This window comes from Rhinolophus hipposideros, assembly GCF_964194185.1.
Source record: "Rhinolophus hipposideros genome assembly, chromosome: 9".
Taxonomy (NCBI): domain Eukaryota; kingdom Metazoa; phylum Chordata; class Mammalia; order Chiroptera; family Rhinolophidae; genus Rhinolophus; species Rhinolophus hipposideros.
The window spans coordinates 40,765,927-40,778,571 of record NC_138055.1 but is presented as its reverse complement, the minus strand read 5'-3'; the positions used below and the strand labels follow the sequence as shown (position 1 = coordinate 40,778,571).

General features: G+C 38.3%; 1 protein-coding gene across 3 annotated transcripts in view; it reads left to right on the top strand.

The window, feature by feature from the left end:
• The first annotated feature begins 574 nt into the window (after positions 1-574).
• Positions 575-12,645, top strand: part of IPO8 (importin 8) — a 59,860-nt gene continuing 47,789 nt past the window's right edge. For 2 of the 3 annotated variants that reach the window (XM_081059478.1, XM_081059477.1), the window contains exons 1-3: positions 575-891; positions 6,824-6,905; positions 12,232-12,388. In XM_081059478.1, the coding sequence (XP_080915604.1) occupies positions 808-891; positions 6,824-6,905; positions 12,232-12,388 (323 nt within the window). In that variant the 5' untranslated portion in view covers positions 575-807. Of the gene's footprint in view, positions 892-1,204; positions 1,325-6,823; positions 6,906-12,231; positions 12,389-12,645 lie in introns of those variants that run through there. The other variant, XM_081059479.1, reaches the window with a different exon arrangement.

Here is a 12,645-nt window from a genome sequence, read left to right as displayed (position 1 = left end):
TATCTGTTTACATTTGTCTCTTCTATCAGATTGTAAGTTCCTTCATATAAGTTCCTTCATAGTAACGTGCATCAAATTCATCTAGTTATAATGTGGTACCTAAATATTTCAGTACTCAGGTTCAAAAATATGTTTAACAAACGTTCAGTGAATGAGTGAGTGACCGAATGACGGCTCCCAAAGACCGAGGGAGCCCTGTCCTCCTGTGGGCTAGATTTTCAAGGTTCCCAAAAGTCTGCCCTGGAACAGGCTCAATTGTGATGCCCAGACAGTTCTCGAACTAACAAAAAGTGCCATTCCATCTATAAATGCTTAATTGGGGAACAGCTCTAAAGAGACACCTAATCAGTTCTTTTCCCGGACTGGGGAGAGTGGCGGGGAGGCTGTTTTCCGTACGCAGCATGGCGGCCGCCTACCGGACGTAGTGAGCACAGCTTCCTTTCGGAGAAGCCGACACTACTTTCCGTACAGCAGCATGCCGGCCGCCTGGTGGAGGCCGCCATGGCTTCACGCTCGGGGGAAGAGGCTGCCGTAAAGGAGGCGCCGCTTCCTCTTCTTACTTCTCCCGCCTCCCACCGGCCGTCGTAAAAGGGTGAATGGAGAGCGAGTTGTGGGGGGTAGAAAGGGAGGACCGGGGGCGCGGAGTCAGAGTGGCGCAGCAAGTGGCTGCAGGTGGCGACGGGGGCGGGGGGTGAAAAGTGAGGTAGCGCAGGGGTCACGGAGGAGGAGGCTGAGAGGGTCGAAAGAAAAACTAAAGCTGCAGTCTGGCCTAGTGGTCCGGGGGCCGCGGAGCCCCCACCTGGGGAGATGGACCTCAACCGGATCATCCAAGCGCTGAAGGGCACCATCGACCCGAAGCTGCGGATTGCAGCGGAGAATGAGCTCAACCAGGTGAGGAGCGGGCCCGCGGCGCCCCCGCCGGCTCCCGGGCTGTCCCTCCGGGCGCCCCCTCTGCGCCCCGCGGGGCGCGGGACCCGCGCTGCCCCGGCCTGCGGCGCCCCCGGCCCGGGCTGCGGCCACGCCGCGCTCCGGGAATCGCGTGCCCAACCGCCCTCGCACCTGTTGGTCACCTTTGCGTCTTTTCAGGTCCTTTTCCTGACCCAGCGCAGCGTGTGCAGCCGGGTTGGGTCGCCAACAGGCAGCTGGAGCGACCTTTGCCACTGTTCGCGCGGTGTGATTTCTCTCGGGGACGCGCGTGGGGAAATTTACTGACGAGTCAGGTCTGAGTGCAGCTGGTCTCCGGCCCCGGCCCTTGGTGGGTGCTGCTGGGGGAAGCCCTGCCCGTCGCCTGCCGCCGTGGGTCCGGCGGGGCTGCGGACCCCGAGTGAGTGGCCGAGTTTTGTGGGGGGTCCTCGGGGAGAGCAGGCGGTGTGCCTGGTGGCTGCTTGACAAAGGACACACCGAGTGCTACGTGGTGGAGGGGTCGCTCGTGAACGCGAAAACGGGCAAGACTTTCTTTCCCTCTTCATCCTCGGTGCGTGCTCACTGGCCTCGACCTTGCCCCGCGTGACTACCGACGTGTCCAAATTTTAATGATCCCACCCTCGAGCTTCTTTTTTCCCTCTTCCCCTGGGAGAATGAACGATCGACCTCTCCCCGACACGTACGAATCAAAAGCCTACCCCGCAGGGTGCAGGGACAGCCGTTTGAGCTTGTGGTCACCCTTCAACTGTAAAGGAAGAGTCCCAAATGAGTGGTTCTCAAAGGGTGGCCCGGGATGGGCAGCGACGACATCACCTGGGAACTTGTTGGAGATGCAAATGATGGGGTTTGGCTCTAGACTTAAAGCCTCAGAAACGCTGGCAGTGTGTGTGTGTGGGGGGGGAGGAGGGTGTCAATGAGCAAACTTAGGTGATTCTGTGCTTCCGGACGTGTGAGGACGACTGTCCTAAGGAAATATTTCCGTCGCAGTTCACTAAGGTTTCCCCTGGCTGCAGTTGACTTGAAAGGGCAGGTAGGCACTGTGATTCTTTGAAACGGATCACTTGAATGAGACATCTGGGTGGACTTTAGAGTAAGAGTGAATCCAGGATTCCCAGGAGATAAAAGGGAGAGTGGAAACACCGGCTCTGGCCAGAAGGTTGAGTTGAACTGAAGCCCAAAGGGAACGTATTGGTGCCTCAAAAAGAACAGGACTCTCCCGGAGAATAAGAAAAAGTTAAAGTCAGTGCTTATCCCAGACTGTGCAGAGTAGAAGTACTATATGTTGATTGGCTAGAAAAATAGTAATCCAGGGGTTGGTTAGAAGGAACAAAGCAAGAGCTGAACTTGCAATCTAGTATGAGCGAAGAGCTGGCCTGGTTGTGAGCCCCTTCCCTTCACAACGAGGCCAGGTGTTACTTTCGTAGTGTTGATAGGGATCATCTCTTTGATATTACGTTATACTTTTCTGCCTCTGTTAGCCGACTCTGGCTTTATTTCTGATTCATCAATATATACGTGCAGTTGACTTTTTGGAAGTGGAAAAGAGAGGTGGGAGAGCCTTAGAACTAGAAGAGACATTTAGGACCCAGTTTTATCTTTTTCTTCATGATTTCAATCCAGATCCATTCCATCCTCACTCTGCCCTGTCCCATGTTCCCTTAGGTCCTCACAGTACACAGTTCCCTCTGCAACTTGTAAAAGTAGCTGATTGTTATGCCACTCATTTAGCATTTATATTCTTGTATAGTGTTTTGGATAGTAATATGCTCTCACTAAATGTTTTTTTTGAATTGTTTGTAAGTAGAAGACTAAAGTATGTCATAATCTCAGAGTACAACATGGTTATAATGTAAGGTTTTGTATGCTTATCCTTTACCATCCTACTTTGTGGGATAAACAGGTGGGTAACCTACCATAAGTGATTAGGGTCCAGCTCATTTGGTTTAGTCTAGGTCCCCCCTCAGCAAATATGTTCTGCATAGGAAATGGGGGTAGCTTCTACACTGTACTGATTGATTTGTCAATGCCATTTAGAAGAGTAGTCAGCTTCAAAACGCAAAAGCCTGTATTCCAAAGGATGAATTTTTATTTGGAGCTGTGTTTTTCTGTGGCCAACATAATTTCAATCACCAGTGACTAATTCCTTGATTGCTATTTGTGATATTGTTTCTGTGTGAAAATGCATTTTAATTTGTATCTCAAGATATGAAGTAGGTGTCCTGTACACATTCCTTACTGTCCCTAGACCCAGAATTCCCTTTAGCAGTAGCATAGGGTGGTAGGAATGGGTAGATATCTTGCTCCAGTAACTCATCCAGGAAGGTGTCTTCTTTTAATAAATCATTCTCCACATTGCCTCAACAGGGAAATAAAGACAAAAAATTTTCTTTTTTTAAAAAAAATAAATTTATTGGGGTGACAGTGGTTAGTAAAATTACATAGGTTTCAAGTGTACAATTCTGTAATACATTACCTATATATCACATTGTATACTCACCACCTAGAGTCGGTTCTCTTTCCATCACCATACATTTGACCCCCTTTATCCTCTTCTACCATCCTCCCTCCCCTCTTACCCTCTGGTAACCACTGAACTGTGTCTGTGTCTATGAGTTTTTGTTTCTTCATGTGTTAATCTTGGTCGTCTGTTGCCTTCAGTTTTATATCCTACATATGAGTGAAGTCATATGGTTCTCGACGTTTTCTGACTTATTTTGCGTAGCATCTCAAGATCCATCCATGTGATCACAAACAGCAGTATTTCATCTTTCCTTATGGCAGAGTAGTTAGTATTCCATTGTGTATATGTACCACATTTTCTCTATCCAATCATCTATTGAAAGTCACTTTGGTTCTTTCCATGTCTTGGCTACCATAAATAATGCTGCAATGAACATTGCAGTACATGCAAAAGATATGTACTTTCGTTGCCCAGCTCTGGAATCCCTGCTTTTCCATGTATCTGTAGGTATCATTTTTCATTGCGCTCTAAGAGAGTCTGCTTATATGAATAGCATATTTATTGAGTTATGTTGAAGGTACAAGCACAAGACTCAGCTCTCATATTGCTTACATTCTAGTGGGGGATGCAGACAAGTAAATAATAAAATTTCAGGTCATCAGTGCTATAGAGAGATTTGAAGCCCTAGAGAGAGTGTGTTGTGATGTAGAGATAGCGTGGTCATTCTCTGAAGAATGACATTGAGCAGAGAGAGACCTAGATGTGAAGGAGAGAACCAGGTGAGGAACTGGGGGAGGAACAGAGGGAAGGGCAAGTTCAGCAGAGGCCCTCAGCTTTGCGTTTGGAGGACCAGGAAAGTTAGTGTCCTGGGGGCAGTGAGGCAGAGAATTGGAAAACATCAGATCTTTGCTTTAAATGTGTTCTTATAAAATGCAGAATTTAGTTAAGCAAGTTAACTATTTCCAGAAAACTTCACAGATACCAAGTAAATATCCTCAAGAAATCATTGAGAAATATTATTCCCCCCTCCCCCTTAGAAAGCTTATTCCCCCCTCCCCCCCTTAGAAAGCTGAAGCCCATGGTGGAAAAAGAAATTATCCAATTTCTTTTGTGAGGAAAGTAGTTTGAGAATACATCTGAATTTACCGTTGAATGTTTTAGCTGGTCAAATTTACGCAGATTGAATCAAGGCTGAAAGGAGAAAACAAAAAGTTGCAGAAGTTCTTTGAATAGCAAACAGTTGCAGAAAAAAAGAGTTACAAAATGTGTACAATGGTAACAGTGTTGAAATAAAAGTAATCTTATCAATAACTACTTTTAAATCAGTAGCATTAATCTAAGTATAAGGTTATTTTGTACTCATGTGTAATAAGATTTTTAAAATAAAAACTGGCTGTATAGTAAACTATATAGACATTTGATTCGCTACAAGATCTCAAAAGTTATAAATACGAGTGATTTTATAATAATGTAAATATAGAAAGTGTAGAAGATTGGGCTAAATAGATATTAATTTTGACTCCTATAAACTGCTGTTAAAAGAAATATTTTCTTGGGCTGGCCCGGTGGCTCAGGCGGTTGGAGCTCCGTGCTCCTAATGCCGAAGGCTGCCGATTCGATTCCCACATGGGCCAGTGGGCTCTCAACCACAAGGTTGCCGGTTTGATTCCTCAAGTCTCGCAAGGGATGGTGGGCAGCACCCCCTGAAACTAAGATTGAACACGGCACCTTGAGCTGAGCTGCCGCTGAGCTCCCGGATGGCTCAGTTGGTTGCAGCGCGTCCTCAACCAGAAAGTTGCCGGTTTGACTCTTGCAAGGGATGGTGGGCTGCGTCCCCTGCAACTAGCAACTGGCAACTGGACCTGGAGCTGAGCTGCGCCTTCCACAACTATTATTGAAAGGACAGCAACTTGACTTGGAAAAAGCCCTGGAAATATACACTGTTACCCAATAAAGTCCCGTTTCCCTTTCCCCAATTAAAAAATCTTTAAAAAAAGAAAAGAAATGTTTTCTTAAAAACTACTTTAAAATTCTGGCGGTTTCAATAATGGATGAAACAGAATTTACTTCATATACAGCAGATTTAAGATTCTGAGGTTTATACAGGATGGAAGAACAATTAACAAGATAATTCAAAATGTTACTGAAGAATATAGAAATGTTTAGAAAGCATAATGTTCTTGGGTGGAAAGGATTGGTATTTTAAACATGACAGTTTTCTCCAAATTTTTTTTAAATCAAAGAGTTATCTTAATAAATGTTACTATAAATAAATAAAAACAAATAGGAAAGGTGACAAATTAAAAAAATTAAGTGGCATGCATAAACCTAGTGGTGTATTGAAAGGGTTGCCACCATATATTCAGGCTCCTGGGAGAAGGTAACCTGAACAGACTCTATGCTTCATTTGTCTGGCTTTAGCCTTACTGAGAATTTATGGGTCCTTTCTGGGAATGTCAGCAGGCAACGCCAAGTATAAGCTCTGGGAATGTGGCAGGGCTGTAATATGGTGTAGGTACTAGACATCTGGTGGGAATATGGCCAGAAGAAATGGGTTGCTCTGTATTTTTAATTTTTTTTATTTATTTTTGCTTCTAAAGTCATGGCCATACTCATGAGTAAGTTAAAGTAGAACATTTCTGTGGGGTAAAATGACCCAGGCAGCAGGTACTTCGTCCACACAAGCTCACTTGGACATTTGTTAAGTTCAGAAGACACTCCAGCATAGCGGGCAGCTGCTGATGACAGCTCTTCACACTGTGAAGCACACCGTTCCAATCTGGACTGGTTCCTCTCCATAGCGCATGCACACCTACTTAACATTATCTTGTTGTCCATTTGCCTGTGTCGGTTCTTCTGTTTCCTGTAGCATGTTTTTCTGTTTTTGGTTTGTCAAAATACATAAAACTGAAGCACAAATAAGCTGAGTAGAAATACTTGCAATGTATAGGTCTGATAAGATGAGATTGTAAATTTATAAATAGCTCTTGGAATTTATTAAGACTAAAACAAATATTCCACTTACAAAAGGATAAAGGGAATAAGGAATTTGCAGGAAAAAACAAATAGCCATCAAACAGGAAAAAAAAATCAAGCTGGAGGAAATGTAATTTAAAATATGGATAATGTTTTAAAATTTTGAAGGCATGATAATGGTAATCCCTATAGTTGATAGAAGGACACACTCATATACTGCTGTTGGGAGTGTAAATTGCTACACCTTTTCTGGACAGCATTTTGACCACATATGTAAGAAAAATAAAAAATAAAAATGTTCTTACTCTTATCAATTTAAGTAAAATTTTTTTTTGACTTGAAGTATTTTAGTAATCTTCGTTTTGCATTGGAGAGTTTTTCTCACTTTAAAAGTTTTTCTTTTACTTACAATAGTGTATATAGTAACAGGTGCTACTATAAAGTATTTCTTTGTAATTTCAGTCCTACAAGATTATCAATTTTGCCCCCAGTTTACTTCGGATTATAGTCTCCGACCATGTGGAATTCCCAGTACGCCAGGCAGGTGAGTTGATTTTTTTATCCTTTATAAATTTATTTATGGTGAAAGTAGAACTAGAGTTTTATTTTAATTCTAAATATCTGTGATTACTTGAAAAAACAGGAAACACACACAAGAGGTAGTTCCAAGGGCTTAAAAAATCACTTGTTTCTCCCCTGTAAACTTAGCGTTAGATACTGAGCTCTTAAATATCCCCTAGCTTTTTCCTTCTTCCTATTCCTTCCACCCACCAACACCTTGTCTCTGTAACTTTGCTGTTGTCCCCCTTAGATTCCCCAATTTTAATAGCTTTATCTCCCTAATTGTTTATGATTCCTAGTGGCATAGCCTTTGGGCCCATAGATTAAAATCGTGAATTTATATGACGTTGAGCTCTATTCATGGGTCAAATCATGGAGGTAATGTATTGCACCAATGTTCCCCCGTGATTGGGGAGCGGGACTTTTGTTTCAAACATGAAACTTACTTTCAAGACTATGGGACCTTATGGTAGTTCCATGATGCTGTGTATTTTTTTTTTTTTTTTTTTGCTTTTGCTTTTTTTAATGAGCTGGTCATTAGTGCCCAAAAGATAAAAAATTCAGAAATCCTTGGAGCATCATGAGTCCTGAAAATATAGTAACTTCAAGATAAAGGGGGTAAAATGATAATAGTTAATTCAAAAAATACCGGGTGTGCCAAAAAAATGTATACATATGACTTGTATTCATCTTTCGTTATCAGTATATATTGAGTATTACAATTTTAATACAGTTTTTTCCTTTCTTAAAATGTGTATACATTTTTTGGCACCCTCTGTACATATTTAAAAAGACTTAAATTAAGTAACATATACTCATTATAAATAATTTGGACAATATAGAAGAATACCAAGAAGAAAGGAAAACTACTTAACATTCATCACTCAGAAATGACCATCATTAGCAGTAGGTGAATGTTAGTCTTTGCATGTGTTCAGGTAGAAAGATAGGTGAACAATTTTATAGAAATGCAGTCATATTCTATATTAGATAAAAATATTGAATTTTACTTGAACATAGCGGAATAAAATAGTAAGGAATCATTAAGCTTTGGGAAAATATTTATAATATGGTATGATTTCCTGAAAGATTCCTTTGTGGTTAAGATAAGAAAAACGTGTGGTTAAACATTCATATTGGAATTATTTTTTACTTTAATAAGGTTTATAGGATTTCTTTGTAAGTTTTTCGAAATCATTGCTCTCAGTTTTACTTAATCTTTGTTTTATAAAACAAGCTGTTTTGAAACCACATTTTGCTAAGTGGAACTTATTTTAATAACCTAAGTATTTATGGGGCCATCGTAAAGTTCCTATGAAGCTTTGTGAAAATAGTATTTTTAAAGATCTTAAAGCAGTTTATTAAACTAGTATGTCTTCTTTATATGGCATATAAACATTACAAAAACACAGCATTTATACATTAGATTGCTCTTAATCTCACCCCCAAAGGATAGCTGCTGTCAACTTTGGTACACGGTTCTCCAATTCTTTTTTTTTTTTTTTTTGCTATAGATATGCTGGCTTTAAAAAGTAACAACAAACTATATTACACATGCTATTTTATAATTTCCTTATTTTCATTTAACCATGCACCCTTGGGGGATTGTTTTATGTCAGTGCATATGCATATACTTAACTCTTTATAACAACTGTTCAGTATTTCTTTGTATACATAGAACTACCATAGTTTGCTTAAACAATTGATATTAATGGACATTTCCTTTATTGTCCCTTTTTGTTGTTGATAGAGGCAAAGCTAAAATGACCATCCTTGGACATATGTCTCTAGATACTTATGGGAATATTTTCATAGAATAAATTTGAAGAAATGGAAATGTTAGGTCAATGGCTATTAATGATATTAACATTTAGAATTTTGAATCTTACCACCAAGTTTCTTTTGCTTGCTTTATCTATTAACAGTGCATTAGAATGCTAGGCTCTTTATATCATATCCAATTCTATACAACTTTGAATCTTAATAACTTAGGTAATTAAGTTTTGAAATAAAATGTAAAGAGCATTTATAGGCAAACTGTTTCTTCATAATTTATGTAGATTTCAAGTCTGTTAGCCATAGGACAGTTTATCTTGGTGGTTGATCATTTTCTAATTTATTAGGACAACTTCTGTTTTAGAGCATGCATTTTATCAGAGTCTGAAGTACACCATGTAAAATTCTACACTACAACTATCCTAAATTTAAGTGCCATTTATACATTTTCTGCCTTATTTAATGTATTATTAAAATACAAGGATGTCCCAAGAACCAGACAGATAATTTTTCACCTTTGTATGACATTTAAAAAAGAATGATGTGATCTTTAATTTTTTTAAAAAATTAGGCTGTATAAAGCTGTAAAATATGATGTAATAAGTAGAAAGACAGTTCTGCAAAATATTAACTTCTTAATTTTTTTTTTGTGGGCAATTCTGATATATTCTTGCTATAATCAAGCAAGCTCATTCATGAATGTCTTTTATTACCTCACTGTGAAGAAATAGGAAAAAAAATTAGTATTTTGATATTGGCAAGCAAAACAAAATAAATTTGGATGTTTGTTCTACTGTTTTTGTTTTATGGTATTGATAAGTTTAATAGCATTATTAATATAATATAGAGAAGTTATCCCATCTTCAGTTTAGGATAGTTATGATCAGGACTCTCTCAAGTGGCTTTGTTTCCAGTCTTTTTACTCTCTACCACTGAAGAGAAGAGACACTCTAATAAACTCAGGCTCAGAAATGTACTTTATTTAGTGCAGTTTGGAGTTGCTGTGAGCAGAAGAGTAGTTTGAATTTAAAAGTGGTAGATAGGTGGTATTACATTTGACCTGAAGAAGTCATTGTTGGTGACTGATGTGGGACCATCATTTGAAAAATAGCATGGTTTCTGTTTTCTGTAAGTTGCCTGCTTTTTGTTATTCTGACTTTTTTGGGGGTATATATTTTTAGAAGAGGGATGATAGAGGACATAAAAATTCAGTTTATAGTTAAGCTATTCACAGGTTATTTATTTATTAAGGTTAATCTTAGTGTTCTAGAACACAGAACCTAGAACCTAGAAATAAACAGAACGATGCATTTTACCAGTCTAGAAGCACTTCAGGAAGATCTTTTATTAATTTAAAACTCCTGTGTCTTATTTATAGGACGCTCCTTACTCAGAATCTAGGTAATCTTGTATTAGAAATATACACACGTTATCTGATTTCCTAGCCTTTACAGATTACATAAAAATAAGGGAAAGGACCTACCAAATTACAATGAAAAATGGAGAAGCTTAGAAATATCAACTCAAAAGCACAGCATTCTCCTTCACTGAGTTTATGATGTCACCATTCTTTCCACTCTGAAATTATGGAACCCGATTAACCTATGTAGTTGTGGTTCTGGGTCCAGGGCATAGAGGTAAGTGATTCTTCATTGTGCTTGAGACGGAGAGAAGTATGTATATGTTTTAGAAAGTTCATTTCAAACTTAAGATGTTTGAAATTAATATGTAAGTGGATTGTGGAGCAAAAGAAAGTTTAATACTTAATTTCTTTGTTAATGGATTAAGGTAATGTTTGTGTTTTGTTTCTTAGCTCTTGCAGATGGTTAAATAGATACTTGAATTAAATGATTAAAGAGAGGTTTTTTAGATTATCTTTGGTGTTTTTCCTTCATTATCTTTAGCAATCCTGGGTTATATGTAAGTGTAATTAATATTATTTTTTCAAGTTATTACATTTAGTTCAATTTTATTTTAACTTATTACAGATTTATTTCAACATGTATAAATTAGTCAGTGTGCATTTTATATAGGCCATCTTGTATGCTGCCCCATAATACAAATATTTTTTAGTTATAGAATTAACAGCATTTACTGACTGAATTATAAGTAAGTCCATGATTTTACCATGTGTGTATCTTTGCTGTCTGAAGTTTGCTTTTAATTTTTAAGACTAGTTCTAAAGGGATTAAAATAGTTCTGTGTATAATACAGTTGCCTTTTCTTTTTGCAAAGATTAATCTCATGAAATCGCCTGAACTGTTAATAGATTAGACAATAGTCTTAGATCATTTATTCATTTTTTAAGTAGTCTATAAATTTTTATTGCCAATCACTGTTATAAAATATTATAAATGTACTGAGATCAAAGATGGTAGTTAGTACAGAGCCTGTTTGGTTTACATTAGAAACAAATAAGACCAAAATTCAATCTCTCTGTCTCTCACAGATAATTTGGTTTTTATACAAAAAACAACAATAAAAAATCGTAGGTGCAATTATCTTTTTCAGACCTTTGTTGAATCAAAACTGATGAAAGAGGAGCTTATAGGGTGTCAAGTTCATAATTTTATTACATTTCTGTTATATAACAGCAATGTAGAACATGTTGGTTTATTCTCTGGGGCATAATGCTTTTAGGAGGCAATTTAGTTTTATGTTAAAATTGGGATGAAGGGAGGCTTGGGTGGGGTAAGAAGGGAGAGGAGAAACCTGAGGGAAGAAAGTTATAATGCTTTGTAGATCACATCTCCTTATTCTTATATACTACGGATATATAAGAATACAACATTATATGATTTATCTACATACAGTGTTCAGCTGGGATGGTTAGAAAGTTTCACATTTTCTATCAAAACCTTGTAGCAGTATGTCAGCTTGTTTCTTTCAGAGGCCTTTTGTTGAATGTTAAAGTTGAGTTAAAAAAATAGGAACAACATCACTGATTATGTATTTGATAGAAATAAAGAAATAAGAAATTTCCTGAGATTTTCCAAAAATATTGGAAGGCTGATGTCCTTTTCTATTATGTTTATTTCAAAAGGGTTAGATAAAAATAACCAATACTATAAAAAGCATAAATATTTCAAAATTGTAGTGCAGTGAAAGAAAATAAACCTGAAAAGCAATCTAGATGAAGGACAGAATTTCAGCTGTTTGTAAGCTCAGTTTGGGCATTATAAACATTGTGACCTTTACGATCTCAAAGTACATTTAGTAGCGTTTCATGTAGACCATCTTGTATTTAGTCTAAGGATACATACTTGATTCCTAGATCATTTTTCTGTCATATAAACGCTGCAGCTTGATTTAATGAAATGTTTTATGCCTAGACTTTCTTTATGACTAACTAAAGAGAAACTTTAAATTCTTTTCCATTTCCCCTCCCCACTTGGCGATTTATAACTGTAAGTTTTCCATTTTTGCTGGGTGTCATATTTAATAATGAAGGGTTTAGCCTTTCATGCTCCATAAAGCTGAATTAAAGCCATCTTTTTGATATTGTTACATTAATATTTTTTTCTCTAACCTAGCTGCCATTTACTTGAAGAACATGGTGACACAGTACTGGCCGGACCGAGAACCTCCACCTGGAGAAGCAATATTTCCATTCAACATTCATGAAAATGATCGCCAGCAAATACGTGATAACATTGTGGAAGGAATAATTCGGTCTCCAGATTTAGTGAGGTCTGTTATCTACGAGATTACTAGGAAGCACAAAATACATGGATGGAGGGGAGTGGAGGTTGGTTTTATCACCAGCCTCAAGTTCGGTTTTTTAAAGAGATAAAGTAATGAAGATGGACACTCAAAGAATATTGTTTTACTTATTTGTCTTGGCATTTGTAATTCTTTGCAATATTTTGGAGAAGATTCAGTTGCCTTAAGTTGCCACAAAAAGAGTTAATGCAAAACTCATACTGAACTAAAATTGTATAAATTCC